Source organism: Magallana gigas, chromosome 2 (genome assembly GCF_963853765.1).
Source record: "Magallana gigas chromosome 2, xbMagGiga1.1, whole genome shotgun sequence".
Taxonomy (NCBI): domain Eukaryota; kingdom Metazoa; phylum Mollusca; class Bivalvia; order Ostreida; family Ostreidae; genus Magallana; species Magallana gigas.
Window position 1 is genome coordinate 39,453,356 of NC_088854.1, and position 15,667 is coordinate 39,469,022.

The 15,667-nt window shown below is 31.5% G+C and overlaps 3 protein-coding genes across 7 annotated transcripts; all 3 read right to left on the minus strand.

Moving 5' to 3' along the window:
* Nucleotides 1-58: 58 nt before the first annotated feature.
* On the minus strand, nucleotides 59-2,831 carry LOC136273003 (uncharacterized). 4 transcript variants are annotated; one of them, XM_066076513.1, is made up of 7 exons: nucleotides 2,705-2,831; nucleotides 2,217-2,297; nucleotides 1,881-1,996; nucleotides 1,745-1,793; nucleotides 1,544-1,563; nucleotides 300-348; nucleotides 59-141 (listed from the first exon to the last, which is right to left on the minus strand). In XM_066076513.1, the coding sequence occupies exons 2-7, from the start codon at nucleotides 2,275-2,277 to the stop codon at nucleotides 122-124; spliced, it is 315 nt and encodes a 104-aa protein (XP_065932585.1). In that variant the 5' UTR covers nucleotides 2,278-2,297; nucleotides 2,705-2,831; the 3' UTR covers nucleotides 59-121. The 4 variants fall into 4 exon arrangements, with proteins under 4 accessions (XP_065932585.1, XP_065932587.1, XP_065932586.1 ...); XM_066076515.1 differs by having other exon boundaries at nucleotides 2,709-2,776; XM_066076514.1 differs by lacking the exon at nucleotides 2,705-2,831 and adding an exon at nucleotides 2,483-2,543.
* Nucleotides 2,832-4,586: 1,755 nt separating this feature from the next.
* LOC105341592 (uncharacterized) lies at nucleotides 4,587-9,592 on the minus strand. Its single transcript, XM_066071734.1, has 10 exons — nucleotides 9,559-9,592; nucleotides 9,364-9,374; nucleotides 8,010-8,058; nucleotides 7,774-7,805; nucleotides 7,594-7,642; nucleotides 6,929-6,963; nucleotides 6,521-6,569; nucleotides 6,276-6,301; nucleotides 6,094-6,142; nucleotides 4,587-5,940 (listed from the first exon to the last, which is right to left on the minus strand). Exons 1-10 carry the CDS (start codon nucleotides 9,590-9,592, stop codon nucleotides 5,522-5,524), a joined length of 753 nt encoding a protein of 250 aa, XP_065927806.1. The 3' UTR covers nucleotides 4,587-5,521.
* Nucleotides 9,593-10,091: 499 nt separating this feature from the next.
* Nucleotides 10,092-13,054, minus strand: LOC136273004 (uncharacterized). Of its 2 annotated transcripts, none has more exons than XM_066076517.1 (6): nucleotides 12,635-13,054; nucleotides 12,146-12,435; nucleotides 11,853-11,898; nucleotides 10,904-10,926; nucleotides 10,673-10,721; nucleotides 10,092-10,453 (listed from the first exon to the last, which is right to left on the minus strand). In XM_066076517.1, the coding sequence occupies exons 1-6, from the start codon at nucleotides 12,747-12,749 to the stop codon at nucleotides 10,284-10,286; spliced, it is 693 nt and encodes a 230-aa protein (XP_065932589.1). In that variant the 5' UTR covers nucleotides 12,750-13,054; the 3' UTR covers nucleotides 10,092-10,283. The 2 variants fall into 2 exon arrangements, with proteins under 2 accessions (XP_065932589.1, XP_065932588.1); XM_066076516.1 differs by lacking the exon at nucleotides 11,853-11,898 and adding an exon at nucleotides 11,940-11,988 and having other exon boundaries at nucleotides 10,101-10,453; nucleotides 12,635-13,051.
* Nucleotides 13,055-15,667: the final 2,613 nt, after the last annotated feature.

Genomic DNA, 15,667 nt, shown 5'->3' on the forward strand with positions numbered 1-15,667 from the left:
TAAAAAAATTTAACTACTCTTGTTGTCTGAATTTCTTAGCCATTTCACACTCTGGGAGGTTTTCTTTTTTAAAAATAATTATTATTGGCAAAATTTGTGATAAAATTATGTAGAAAGAATTTCAGCTTACCCTGCAGGGTTCTGAAAAGACCAAAAAAAAAAAAATCAATATCAACAAAGTAGTTATAATTTTTATAGGGTAAATAAATTGTTAGATACGCGATTATACGTATCAATCAAAATGTATTTAAATATTCCAAAAAAAAAAAAATGGTAACCGGAAACAACCAAACACCTACCGTAATGGCAGTGGCCGTGATGGCACGTGTGGTTTTCCTCACACATCGGCTAAACAAGAAAATCAAATCAAAACATCAAATTTCTCATGCAAAAGACTTTGTATAAAATAATAATCAAAATACAATTATTTAATATAATTGATTTGATGTACATATATAAATATTGAGTATTATCAAATGTATTAATGAAATAGATACATTGATTGTCGTAAAATGTTATAAATCAATCAACGTCATGATAGATCAGATAGAATAAAATAAAGGGATTTGTTTATGGTTTGGTGCCAAAGTTGAAGTCTGCAATAGACTAGCTTAATTTCCTACTACGAGGATTTAATTGAAATATAAAATGATTTGCCAGGAGCAGTGAGCGAAAATCATTTTAGTAAATGAGGAAGTTCAATTCTTTAAAAAACACTAATTACCTATACAGCAACAAATTTTAGTGAAAATATTTAGCTCATTACAAAATGTTATTTTTCAAACCCAGCTAATAATTAGCTAAACAAGAAAAAAAAACTTCGCCCTTACTGCATTTTAGCAACGAATTTAGAAAAGAATGTAGCTGAAATATTTAAGGCGTTGCGTAGTAACGACTTTCAATAAAAAAAATCATACGTAATAAAAATCATAAAATCTTAAAAAATCATTTAAACAATAAAATGCTTTCTTTGGTGATTCATTCGGGATATGAAGGTAGCGACATTGCAGGAAAAATACATAACCCTCGTTAGCGGGTAATGTAAATTTTTCCTGCAATGATCGCTACCTTCATCATTTTATTGTTTATATTAACATCTTTCTTAAACTAATTAATAAACTGATTATGAAAAGTTAGTAAAATTCACTAATTTACTGTTAATGTACAAAGGTACATTAGCTATAAGAAACAGCCAAATCGTCTCCTGTGAGACTTTGAGTCTGGCATCGTCATGATTATTTCGTGCAGTCCGGGATTTTACTAAGGTCGCTGTAGGTTCAGACCAATCGATAAACAGGGCGTGTCAATTTCAGTCCTGTCACTTTCAGCCGCTGTAGATTTCGACCAATCGATAAATAGGGCGTGTAGATTCAGTCTGGCTGTTTCTATAGAGCTATGAATTAACTATAAGTTTCCGTTAGAAATAGAGGAAATTATGCCTGGTAGATGTAAATATACATGTATGGGCTCTCTCTCTCTCTCTCTCTCTCTCTCTCTCTCTCTCTCTCTCTCTCTCTCTCTCTCTCTCTCTACGTTTACTTACACTACAAAGAGAGTCACCCACTACAAAAAGAAAGGAAAAGCAATGTTTATTGACAAACTGATGAAACTCAATCGATGGTCAATTTGTTTTTATCTGAATTAATCGAATTGAACTTTTAATCTATGCATCGTTTCGAAGCTTATATACATGTAATTATCATATATGATTGATATAGCTATACTTCTTGTACATTAATCTTACTTTGTTGACATCCGCCTCCATAGCAAACATAGCCCGGGTCACATTCATCCTAAGAAATAAAACCCGGGAAAATGTTAAAATATCATATTATTAACCACAGAAATACTTTTTTGAGACATCCATTACAGATACTAACTGGACATGGCGAGGAAGAAGCACGTGGTCTTGTTAACGTTGCAGGAGGGGGTGGCTGGGGGTCTCTTCGTATCACCCTCACCATGAATGGATTATGAAAGATCCTCCCCCTGAAATCTAAGAACATTTAAATGAATGTAAAACTATTGAATAAAATTGTGTTCAAACAGTTTCAGTAAGTAAGTAAGCAGGCGGATCCAACATCTAATTTTGATTATATATTGCTATTCAATTAAACACCCACCTCCGGGGGGGGGGGGGGGGTTAAAAATTTATATAAGATAATACAATATTAACGAGAACAAAATCACAAAGTGTTGAAAATTTTTGTACTTACTGTTCTGTTGAGCCGAACAAATGTAGTATATAGAAGAAAGGAGGCATATCTGTAACCACATTTGTTGCTTTATGAAAGACGCTGCAAGAATTGAATAACTATTTTAAATTGACGAAAAATATTATAGCACCAACATTACATGTACCTTTGATGATTTTAAAAAATGCCCTTGTGCTTCTACACGGTTTGCTCGAGATTTTCTGTCAAGCATTTGCTCTCGTACATGTCATTCTTTATTAACATAATTTCTAACTTCTTTTTTATACCTGTATTACTTCGTTATCTTGATTGAATTTGATTCTTTTTCCATGTTGTAATTTTCTTTTATAAAAAAGCAAGCCTTGTTATTGCAGTTATGAGTAAACCTATCTGGAATAAAATCCTACCTTGATGGATAAATAAAAGTATAAATCCCGATTGTAAACTAGAATACAGGTACTGTGTATTATTGTGCCTCCTAATAATGTCTATTTTTTTTTATTACAAACCCACTTTCCTTTGTCGAAGATTGTGCAGTATGGAAAAGACGAGGGAATTGTCAGAAGTTGGTCGTTATCTGTCATACTGCACATCAATCACACGCATGAGCACTCTGACAAATGACGACGTCACAGATACACTGTAATCATCAGCCACCATAATGATGACCTTTGACCCCGAATAAAAAAAATAACCCACGACTGCAACGAACATGACAGAGAAAATAATCACCAAAAACACATTTTGTGTATACACAAGGAAATCCAGATTGACTAATTAAAAGTACAAAGGTTCATAGGAAAACCGTGTGGTTTGTTTCGAACACGTTTTACTATTCGGATTGACGCTATTTGTTTTGTTTGAACTTCATGACACAAATTCAATAAATCAGTGGTTTACCTAAGAACACACGTAAATTCTAATAAGGAAGAGGAAATTGATTTAATGCCTACTTATTTACCTATTTAGTCCTATTCAAAAAATACTTCAATATTAATTTAAAATCTGTTGGGGAATCTTTTCCAAAATTTTTAGAAGATGGTAGAGGACAAACTGTGAAGCAATTTGCTCCCAGAATAATAGGACATTGTTTGCAGTTCACATCTCTAGGACGTTTTGGTGACTTTGATAATAGCACATGACATAATTCATTCAGGGCACGTTTCTTTTTCAAATAAGTACACGTGTTTTTATGAGGGAAAAACCGCACGTATACCATTTGAAATTCGAATTTATTAAAGAAAATCAATCAAGATTCACAAATTTTATAGGGAATTTATTGTTATATACATTTTGATAATGAAATAAATGAAATAAAGAAATTTGAAGGCCAGCTAAATAGTATTGGTAAAGTTAAAATAACCTTGATTTAATTTAAACAATATTTTATTATGTAAAAAAAAATATTACATAATAGGATTGGGCAGCAGGCAATTGATTGGAAAGGGAACAAAATTCTTAGTCATTTCTTTTTCGTTTGATCCATATTTATCAAATATATTCTTGTATTTCAATTTGCATATGCATATCAATGTAAGCTCTATTTATTATTTTTAGTTCTATTTAAAATATAAATAAATTGTCTTATACATTAATAGCTTGTTAACGTTTTAGGATTATCAGATTTTACATTATTTCCATACACCTAGTAGCTGTTCCGCATGAATTCCGCATAAGTGAATTTCTAGTGCTCACAGTTGCAAAAACGCATCTTATCCTTTTATTTCCTGATTAAAATTTAGTGGATAAAATGTGTAAGTGCAAAATCTAATCTTATATCAATATATATAGGCGATTATTGCAAGTGTCCAATTTTCTGTCCACTTCCGGTCAAGCGCCATCAATACATAATCATTCAGTAAATTTGTCCACCGATGATTTCATACCCGTCCCATTTTTTCAAGAGTCATTTAGTCTTAGTTACACATTTGTACAAGATAACAAGCATTGTGAAATATAAATGGTTTGTACTCTAGTCAAATCTTCATTTATTTCTTGAGGTATGGGACTTGATATTCTTAAATTATCCGATGTTTTAGAATCTATATTATTTAGAATTGCGTCATTTAAAGGGCAATCATAGACATACATACATGATATCTGAATTATTTTTCTTTTTTAACTAGAATAAGTAACCATTAACGACATGTATGCAACCACTTTATTGTATTGCTATCGTATTTGTAAATTATACAATATACATACATGTACATTATGGAAACATGTTGAACTAAGTATAAATAATTATTCATATAGATAAGCTTATCTTGAATAAGGGTTAAGAATAAGAAAAAAATCTTAATTAACTATTACATCATTTTTTTTAGTTACAGTCCTAATATCAAACTTACAGATATGACAGTAGGAATCATAAAATAAAAAGTATATAAAAGAGTGTATCATTTTCTAAGAAAACATTGAAATGTCATATAACATTAAAATAAAAAAAAGCTTTCCGTCTACAATATAAACGTGGAGAAATGATATGTGTTAGAATAATAAAAAAAAACCCTCTGTATATTACACAATAATATTGTAGATTTTCAAAGGTTACGTGAATACGTGTACATTATTTTGAAATGGATAAATACCTATTTCAATACTCTCATCAAAATACGCTTTCTGGGTATTTGAATTTTCTTCAAGCGTAAATGATCTTCACACAAAATCTTTGAATGTTACATTCTTTATTTGGATGTACAATTTTTTTTTAGAATTTATTTTACACCAGTCTACATTTAAAAAATTTAAAAAAAATCCCAAAAGATACTAAATAGTTGTTCTCAGAAATGCAAAGAATGATGTCTCATGAAAATGAAATACGGTTGAATCGAAATATCATTACAATAAAGTAAATACGGTGTGTATAAAATGATGCATGTATATGTAAATCTTATAAAATGAGTGCTCATGTACAAATGAATAAATAATATATATTTCCCAAGAGACGAAACAAAGTTTACACGTACTTGACATAAACCCATAACTCCTCTGGGAGATTAATGGACATCATCCATCTTACAAACAAATTCTTCATTCAAATCTCACTGCAGATGTTACCCAATCGAACGTTTAAGATTCTCATTTTATGCTTTTATGTTTGCATATATGCACTTGAAACAAATGAAAAGTCTCATAAATAGCACCGAGATCCATATGATTAAAGTACTGCACAGTCAATATCAGGTCTGCACTTGTTTGTACTTATAAGTGGATTTCATTCATCCAGTTTGGGCTTGGTTGTTTTTCTTCTTCTTGCATCAAATCCAATGCATTGAACGGGGAATAATCAATTTATTTGACATATTGAAATATATACTTTAAGTTCAAGGAGAAATGTTGACCCCTTGGCCAGTGACGGGGTCCTGGAAGAGGATTGAGCTCAAATCGACACCTAACTGGCTGTCTGGTATATTAGACCGCCTGAATTCGCTGGCGATCCTAGCGTGAATATCATTCGCTCCTCCTCCGCCATTCTGCTGAAACTGGGATCCGAACGCACCCGGGGTGGTCCTTCTGCCGCCTCCTACAAAGAAGTCGGTCACCTGACTTCCTGGCCCTCCCCCTTGTTGATTCCTGACCTGGTGGTGGTGGTCGTGGTCTCCTCCTCCCGGTCCCTCGCGGTGATGATCATTATGACCCGTTTGTCTCGTTATGGGGATCAGAGCACCCCCGGCCCCGGGCTGTGAATGGTCATGGGTATGATCCAGACTGGGATTAGTGAGATGTGTCAGCGTATGGCGATCTAACAAATGGAAGAAAATATATACATGTATTCATGACCTTAATTTTATATAAACTTGACGGTTGTAAAAGAGCAAATCAATTATCTTCCACTGCAGACTTGTTATCAATTTCAATGTTATAAAAGAGTAAATAAATGATGAAGAGGCTTTACCAAGTTCGCAATGTCCGTGGTTGCATACTTCGGGCGGAACACATGGAACCTGTATACAAGAAAAAGAAAATAAACCCTTAATTATAATGAGTCGGTCATATCGTAAAAAGAGGTTCACGAATAGTGAAAGCTAAGAGGGTTAAACTTAGTCTTTAGTAGACAGATTGATTGTCTTTACTTACAGCGCACGTGTCTGGTCCGCTTGTTTCTGTAGAAGTAAGAAAAGAAAATTATCAATCAACCCAATTCGCATAGTCCCTTTCAAGTATTTCTTGCCAGCTGTAAACATTTTGTAACAGTTGTGACAAAATTCTTAATAAATCTAATTAGCCCACTAGAAATGTATTATTAAATCAATTATGAGTAAAGAAAAAGTTGGATTTTGATGAGAAAAATTAATGGTTAAAAAATGATCGATTAACGATACCTATGTCGCAGTGTCCATTGTGGCACACATATCCAATGGGACATGGTTCCTGAAAAATGGTACATAGATTAATACACTACATTTTTTAAATTCGTTTAACATTTGTTGCTGTATATTCACTATAAATTCATTCTATTTAAGTCTTTGAAAAAATCGTTAATTCAATATAGTTGCAGTTCTTTGGGGGCGGGGGTAAAGGGGTTCCAGACCCCTCCCTGCAAAATTCAAATTCCTTTAAATCTACATTATAAAATTACCAAAAATACGCCCAAGACACCTCCCCCCGGGAAACTTAAATGAGCGTCAGACCCCCCCCCCCCCCCCCCTGGAAAAATTGTCTCGATCCGTGCATGCGCTGTATAACTGTTTTTTCGGTAGTTTCAGCATTATAGAGATTAAAAAACTTACCCGACACTGTGCTTCATGTAAGTGTGAAGAGGACTCTGAAATAAATTCAAAATGAAATAAACTATCACGTTTCAATATTCTATTAATCAATTTGATTTTGTAAATCATGTCAAAAACATCAGTTTTAAGCAAAAGCAGTCGTTACATAAGCATTATTAAACTGACAGTTTCACAACTATATTGTCATTATTGCGATGCAAAAAATAGTTTCTTAACCAACACAAGACTGATTTTCAATAAAAGATGTTAAAAGTGTAATCACCATAACTCGTGAATCTGTTTATTCAATAGGCATTCCGATAGAAGTATAGAACACACTGTACATGTAATTATACTTTTGCAGTAAAATATTTACACATTTCATTTTCAACTCTTGCTGACAATAATTTCATCATCAGGAAGCGGTTGACAGGTCGACGGACATTACTGTATTTTTAGCTTGTCATACTAGCTTACGCACATTTTCCGAAATCATAATACATTGTATCTGTTGTATTATTTTTTAGCCAAGTCACTGTATTGATCTTCGACTTCGATAAGGTTTTATTTACAACAATTGGCCGATTGTTATATGACGAAGGTTTGGTTATCTACAAATCCTCTTTGCAATGAGCCTATTACATATTTGTGCGAAATAATAATAATCGTAATTTAGTTAGTACTACCTTTGTCACAATGGCCGTCATGACAAACAAAGCCTGGAGGGCATGGTGGCTGTAAACGAAATAAAAAACAGTTAAGTCTTTTTTTTTTATCATGAAGAGATTTTCATAGTGTATATGAATGTCAGGTATAGAAAATCAAATACTTGTACATGTACAAATGTATGTTATCAAAATACTTACATCGCATACTGGACCACTAGGAACAGAACTCTCTGAAAGAATTTTCCAAAATGTCATCACATACAAAAAGACTCAAATTTTAAAAAAAATTGCCACTTGAAAGCAATGAAACAAATGGCAAATAATTACATTCACTTGAAAGTAGCGCAATCTTCTTAATTCTTGCAAAGTGCTTGATTAGGCCATTTTTATTTACAAATTAAGTCTGTATATATTAGAAAATTTCATCATTTTACCTGCCAGACATGTTCCCCGATGGCACACCTGTCCTGGACAACAAGCAGGCTGAAAAACAAAGATTACTTTACATGTAATTCTAGTTAATATGGGTTACATACCTATTACATTACATATAATGCTAGTTAAAATGGGATACATACCTATTACATTAAATGTAATACTAATTAAAATAGGACATACCTATTACATTACATGTAATGCTAGTTAAAATGGGATACATACCTATTACATTAAATGTAATACTGATTAAAATGGGACATACCTATTACATTACATGTAATGCTAGTTCAAATGGGAAACATACCTATATGTACAATCATACATAGAATTTTGGTTTAATAATTAAGATATTCCAAAACTATTTTCTTAGTTTATATAATTGATTTGCTGGTTCAACATTTTATGCTTAGGAAACAACAAATTAGTTATAATAGTAAAATTTAAGTATTATTACGATATAAAGATTTTTTCCCCATCAGGGGAATCTATTTTCTGTATTTGATTGGTTACTTGAATTAAAATTGCAAATGAAATGGAACTAGATTAACTCAAAATGCACAACTTTATGCGCAGTATTTTTCTAATAATAATAATAATAATAAAACCCATTTCCAATGTCTATATTGTAGGTCTATAAATGTCTGAGGCAAGACCTTATTCAAAGTCGAGCAATATGGCGTATATATATTTGTCATGCGTTTGTTTTAGGAAGTAGATAACGTTAAAAAAATGTTACATAATATCAACGTTGTTTAACTAATTATAATAATGTTTAATTAATTAGAGACGTGTAGGACCATAATGACCATATCAAAATGTTTACATGATGTATATCCTTGGGCAGTTTCTACTTTGAATGACCTTGTACGTCATGTTATATGTAATAAACTGTCACAGATTATTTATTGTAACAAATTAAACGGTCAAAACTGATGACGTAATTAAAACAGCGGGGAATTTATTTCTGTTTCCACGAATCTATTATTTTCAAATCCGCGTTACAGGTTGAAATTAAGCGTAAAATTCTACACAAAAAGTACAGAAAGTTTAAATACGATGCAAATTTATCTATCCACAGTTACCGCATCATAAATTTAGAACATCTGCGTTGAGCATTAAAAACTATTACAAAATGATTCTAATGTAATACGTCTTTTTAAAAGGAAAAATATAAAGTTTTCATAATTATCTATTTAGCATGTCGTGTTAGCATTTATTTTAATAGAACTGATAAAGAATGATTCTAAATGTAATTCCATTACCATTTAATTCAGTTATCGTACATATTTATATATCGCAAAACTTTTTTATACAGCGAACCTCAATTATTAATAAGATTTTGATACATACCTCACAGCGATCTGCAAATAAAAAAAGAACATTCACATTTTAACTTTTACATGCAGTTATTAGAATTTCTGACATTATTTTCAATCAGGTATTAGTATTTTGTCATGATATTAATGTGTTTAAATCAAAATAAACGAAATGTTTTCATTTAAATTGATAAAAAAAATCTAGGAACTATTCTCCATCATTACTTACGATTATCTATACATTTTCCATCCCGACATGTCATTCCGTTGGAACATGCTGGCTATAAAATAAATAAAAACGAAATCAAAGACTTCATTATTTATCATCGATATAATATTTGTAAAGAATCACAAACTGCAATGGTGTGAGGAAATGTTCTTTTCCGCCAATAATTTTCATGTCAATTCTAAATTGTTATATCATTGATAACATATTAAATTTTAAATTAAAATAATAATCGAAATAGATCATATTAATCTGAGACCTTTGAGTCATGATTTTGTATGCCTAAGACTGGAAAAAATAATGATGACAAAATCTGCAAAGTCATTTTATTCTATACATACATAACACCAGCTTGCACATATCTCAAATCTATTAATTATTTTTAGATGGAATTATCATATTAATCTAATATATGACAATAGCAACGACAATTGTGTGGTACCATTTAAAAAATTAGAAATTGTAAATGTTGAAGAAATCTTGCACGTTCTTACAAATGTGAAAGTAATACATTTAAACATTCCATATCAACATTATTCCAAAATTAATACGTTTGAAAAAAAATTATTCAAACGAATTCCACTTATAAAACTTGAAAAACGCCCTTTTATCTGATATACGAAGTAAAATGACGCAAAACCGCAAAAATATTTACTTAATAAACAGATCTTAGCCACCGAAGAAAATGCTAAATAACTAAACAGGTCAAAAGTTATACGAATTACAAATTAATAAATCTTCAAAGACAAATTGTTACTATTTTGGTCCATGACTCTACAAAAAATATATCCAAAGTTTGGAACGTCCCCATTGTATGCGGTTTTCACATAGAAGAATGATCGATGGTACAGTTTTATAATCAGAAGACCGTGATACATCATACTTACATTACAAGGAGCTGAAAATAAAAAAAAAGACCACGTGAGAAGAATTGTCGTTTTCATTTCATACATAAATTATTCAAAAATTGATACTTTATGAAAATAAATTAATTCAATTTCAAAAAGACAGAGTACAAGAAAAAATAATACGTGCATCTTTTTTTTTTCATCTTAGTTATACAAATATATATTTATATATGAAATATTTAAATAAAGAAAAATCAAGTAAGACATACCAATGTCACAATGTCCGTGATGACATATATAACCATTAGGGCATGATGGCTGTAGAAGAAAGAAGAAAAAAACATTAAACATTAAAAAAAAGGAGGAACCATTACGACAGAAAATATCAGATTTTGTTTTAAGAAAATAAACAGTTCTCTAGTAGCATTTGCGATCAGATTGATTTGTAACTCAGTTTTATTTTTATTGATTGAAAGGAAAATACAATTTTGGACACTTACAGTACATAAAGAGTCCAGTCCTACTGTGAAAGAAACAAAAGAATTGATTAAATAATTTGCAAAAAACCTGCGTAAATTAAATACTAGTAAACATGTAGCCATCTAAAGTCTGTCACAGAAGAGCAGATATATAGATCTATATTTATAACGTGTAACCATGTTTGTCACAAAAAACCAGATATCTAGATCTACATTTATATAAACGTAACCATCTAATGTCTAACACAGAAAGACAGATATAAAGATCTGCATTTATACACATGTAATATTTCTATCACAGAAAAGCAGATATATAGATCTGCATTTATATACACGTAATTATCTAATTTATGTTACTGAAAAACAGATATATAGATCTACATTTATATACACGTAATTATCTTATGTCTGTCAGAGAAAAAGAGATATAGAGATCTACATTTATTTACATGTGACCGTCTACTGTCCGTCACAGAAAAGCAGATATAGAGATCTACATTTATTTACATGTGACCGTCTACTGTCCGTCACAGAAAAGCAGATAATTATATAGAACTACATTTACGTACATGTGTCCATCTAATGTTTTTACAGAAAAATAAATATATAGATCTACATTTATTTACATGTAACAATCTAATGTCAGTCACAGAAATGCAAATATATAGATCTACATTTATATACACGTAACCATCTAAACATCTGTCACAGGAAAGCAGATACTAGTATATAGATCTACATTTATGTGTAGGTGAATGAATAATTATACACAACAAATACTTTCTGCAAAGTTGCTATTTGCAAGTTTAAACAATTTAAACACAAGGTTTGGCGTTTATCTGCTATACAAACATTAACCTGTATACCAACTTTGTATTTACTAGCAGACCACAAAATATACCATTTTTAGATATTATGGGAAAACACAAAGCACTGGGAAGATATTAGACCACATATACATGTAACTTACAGTGGCATTCTCCTCCATACAACAGAAGACCAGGAGCACATGTGATCTAAATCATAGAAATAAAAGCATGATAGTTCAAAAACTTACTATCACGGCATTCTCCCGCTAAAAGTCTTAACCCTCGAGCACACGATATCTAAAAAGGACAAGATAACTTAAATGCGATATTTTGTTTTGTAAATTTTAGTTGAATTAAGATATAAAAAAAATTCTGTTAATTCTTAATCATAGTTGTGTACTCGATCTATATATATTTTTTTTGGCTGAACCATTTACCCGTACGAAATACTTACATTACAAACTGGCTGGATGTGTGTAATATCTGGCACAAAACCAGTCTGAGCCTGAAATGGAACATTTCCGGGACCAGGTTGCTGTGGGATTCTCCTTGGTGGTTGCCTGTTTATAGGTTGTTGTTGTGGCCAAATGTTCTGAGGTGGAAGGGTTTGCGAACGGGAATTCGGTTGAGGCCAATTTGGTCTTGGCCTCCGAAAGAGTCTTTGACACGCTGGAATCCAAGGATAATCAAAACAACGACCCCAAGACCACCTAGATCTTCCGATATTAAATGCCGGAGAAGACCCTATAAAAAAAGGCGTAAAAAGTTTGTAACCTTTGTCATGTTCGAGAATTTTACATTGAATAAAGTTAATTCAAACCAGTGAGTATAGCAATAAGTTTAAAAAAATAATAAAGCAGCAAATATTGCAATTTCTTTTTTTTTCAAATCTAATTTAGAAATTATACATTAAATTAATTATAAAGAAATGTGTAACATTTACCTCTAAAAATTCGGGGTCCTTGGTAAGGAATAGGAACAAAGCGAATAGTCCTAAATATCTGTGACTCCACGATAGAAAAAAGTAGCGCGGACAGCACAAACAACAGAATTTTCATTTTAGTTAAAAAGTTAAAAATCGATAAACCAATAATACTTCTGACTAGTCTTTGAGAACCAAATGATGATAAGTAAACACAGTTTGAGAGAGAGAAAGAGTAAAAAAAAGAACGAATCAACGAAATATATGTCAGACTGTGAGGGTGATGATTGTAATATTAGCACGATGACACGAGAGACTCCAGAACGTAGACAGATTGATGGGCCTAAATACGGTAGGGGAGGGGAATTTTTACGTACAAACCAATCAGGCATGACGGAACACTTCCGTCAGCAAAGTCCAACCAATAACGCCTAGTCACAGGTGAACAACACAACACTGCAACGTGAATCCCTTTTGTCAATGATATTAGTTTGTTATGATAATGAAATCAAATTACGACGAACTCTTACATACAAAAACTGTCTCTTTTTATAAGAGACCACTTTAAAATTAAAAATAGGAACGTTTGTGAAGTGTATAACAGAGACAAGTCTTGATATAGAAATCGGCATGTTGGTTTCTGACACAAATTTTATAACAACATGTTATCTAATTCACATTTTCCTTTTCTGCCGTAACCCGCCAGTCCTACTGCAAATGATATGGCTATTGTTTTTAATGCTCAGACGTTGTCATATAAATGATCAAGGTAGAATAATGACAAAGCTGTAGAATTCTTTTAAATTTAGTATTTAATTTTCAAAATAGTTTTAACCGTTTCCACAGATGTCTTGAGAAAACTAAAATAAATAAGGTTTAGATAAAATCGAGACTTGATTTGCATTGCATTTGTACGCCATTGTCATAGTAAAAATGATTGGTTCGATACAATTGAATCAGCGTACGGAAAGTTATTTATTTTATTTCCTTTTATAATTTATGCATGTTTCCACGATTTTGATAGGCGTTATCTCAATAATATATCGTTGACTGGTATATAACATCGATTAGAAGACGATTCACTTATGGTTAAATACGTATGATTTCATACTACCAATGACATTCACTGCTGTCAATTAATCAATGAAAGACGTTGTTTATTATTTTGAATGGAATGTTCGTTAAAGAGAAGACAAACTTCATCTTTATCACGATCAAAAACACAGTAATTGATGAATTGATTTAGTAGTATTGAATAAAACCCTATAAAAAGTTCTTTTGAAATATCTCTTTTAATAAAAAAGGTAGATTTTGAGAAGGACTGTTTTGTTACATCCATTTAACCACTAATTAATCACCAGTAATTGATATAAACTGAATTGTAATTAGAATTTGTGTTGATCTCTCGTTCAGGACTGATTGCTGATGGCGATAAAAATGTTGTTAAATTAGTTACAAACAAATACACAATTACAATAAATCGCTCATTATATGCATCAGAAGAGTTCAAGACTACAACTGCAAAATATAATTCATGATTATTTAATGAATATTTAAGAATTAACGGGAAATATTTCTCAGTTTTTCGTGTATGTAATGGTGCATTGGTTTTGTTTTCTTGAGAGAGATAGTACTCTCTCATACTAGTAAACGCTGTGTTGAAAAATTAATTGATAAACTCACATTAATTTCAATGTAATATAAATATATGTGATATACTCATGCCGAATTTCAAGTTGAATGTTTCTCGACTTGTTGCAACACTGCTGTTGTCATAGGCAAAATCCCATCGTGAGCCCTAGACCGGTAAATGTCCGAGTAAAAATAAACTGGCGACTTCGAGAGAATAATGACGTATATCTCCGCTATTTTAAGACCCATCAACTTGAAATTGTATCTTAGACATTACTTTTATGAAAAAAACATGTATATTGCGAGTGTTTTAAAAATTAATTGATTTATTTGGCTTTTAAAGCGAGCTGGTAGTTTTTTTTATCTGGGTCAGAGTTCGACCCCTTTCTTTATTTATGGTTACATTGAAATTAATGTTAAACGGGCTTGGTCCCTCTGGATAAACTTAACAATTTCCTATATTTTCAGGGAAGGGGTACGGTTTATAGTAGGAACATATGTGAATCGTTACGATACACCTGTATTTTGATATTAGTATTGGCAATTGCTGCGCTGTACATGTGCATGGTTAATGAGAAAATTTAAGCCTAATGTTAACATGTAATAAGCATTTTTTAACCCTATGTCTTTAAAAGCCCGGTCGTGTTTATATGCAACTGAGGCCACAATTCAAACGAGTTTAGATATATTGGTATTTGTTTGCGTATGAACATAAAGAATGAAATTTGAAAAAAAATTAAAAATCTATGGTTTATAGATTACATAGGATGAAATCGTAGGGAAAATGTTTCAAAATTAATACACATCCAGACTAGCAAGATTTTTTTTAATAAGTAAAAACTCTTTTCACAGTGTGGACACTTAACATTTTTTTATACATCCAACGCTGGAAAAATTAAACCAATAGCTTTCGTCCGTTGAATGTAATAGAAAAAGGCTTAAATCTGGAATCTTTTTCGACAGATTTTTTTATGCATACAAAAAATTACTGATAAACACAAAGTAAGACTGGTTCGTTAAAAAATCTACAAATGTAGCAATAAAATGACAGAGTGACACATTTAAACACCTACGACTTATTCAATAACCGGATTTGTCCATTAATAGTGTTGCTGCCACAGATCAAGATTCTCTAATAGATGTTCAAAGAGCCTTTTTAAAGCAAATGCAAAATGTCACAAACAAAACAACCGTCGCCGAAATTAACCTCCATGTTGCACTTCGTACATTATTTTGAGAACATAACGCGGTAAAGAATCCTTGACGTATTATGTCAAATCTTTTTCATCCTTCCCCAAGATTTGTATTATAAATTCAAACATAATGAGTTATTTTATTTTCAAGGACCAAACAAAAATTGTAATCAATGTTCAATAAATTAATTAAAAGCAGGAAGATATTTGGGAAAATTGCGACAATTTG

What these genes read in the sequence shown, in the direction of transcription:
- LOC136273003 (XM_066076513.1), bottom strand. Translation starts at nt 2,277, where the DNA reads ATGTGGTTACAGATATGCCTCCTTTCTTCTATATACTACATTTGTTCG. An exon ending in TTGTTCGGCTCAACAGAACA is followed by an intron (nt 1,997 to 2,216) that starts GTAAGTACAAAA and finishes AAATGTTCTTAG; the next exon opens with ATTTCAGGGGGAGGATCTTT. An exon ending in TCACGGCCACTGCCATTACG is followed by an intron (nt 142 to 299) that starts GTAGGTGTTTGG and finishes TGGTCTTTTCAG; the next exon opens with AACCCTGCAGGGTAAGCTGA.
- LOC136273004 (XM_066076516.1), bottom strand. Translation starts at nt 12,749, where the DNA reads ATGAAAATTCTGTTGTTTGTGCTGTCCGCGCTACTTTTTTCTATCGTG. An exon ending in AGCGGGAGAATGCCGTGATA is followed by an intron (nt 10,927 to 11,939) that starts GTAAGTTTTTGA and finishes TTTCTTTCACAG; the next exon opens with TAGGACTGGACTCTTTATGT. An exon ending in TCACGGACATTGTGACATTG is followed by an intron (nt 10,454 to 10,672) that starts GTATGTCTTACT and finishes TTTTATTTTCAG; the next exon opens with CTCCTTGTAATGTAAGTATG.
- LOC105341592 (XM_066071734.1), bottom strand. Translation starts at nt 9,592, where the DNA reads ATGACATGTCGGGATGGAAAATGTATAGATAATC. An exon ending in TCGGGGAACATGTCTGGCAG is followed by an intron (nt 7,806 to 8,009) that starts GTAAAATGATGA and finishes AAATTCTTTCAG; the next exon opens with AGAGTTCTGTTCCTAGTGGT. An exon ending in TACATGAAGCACAGTGTCGG is followed by an intron (nt 6,570 to 6,928) that starts GTAAGTTTTTTA and finishes ACCATTTTTCAG; the next exon opens with GAACCATGTCCCATTGGATA.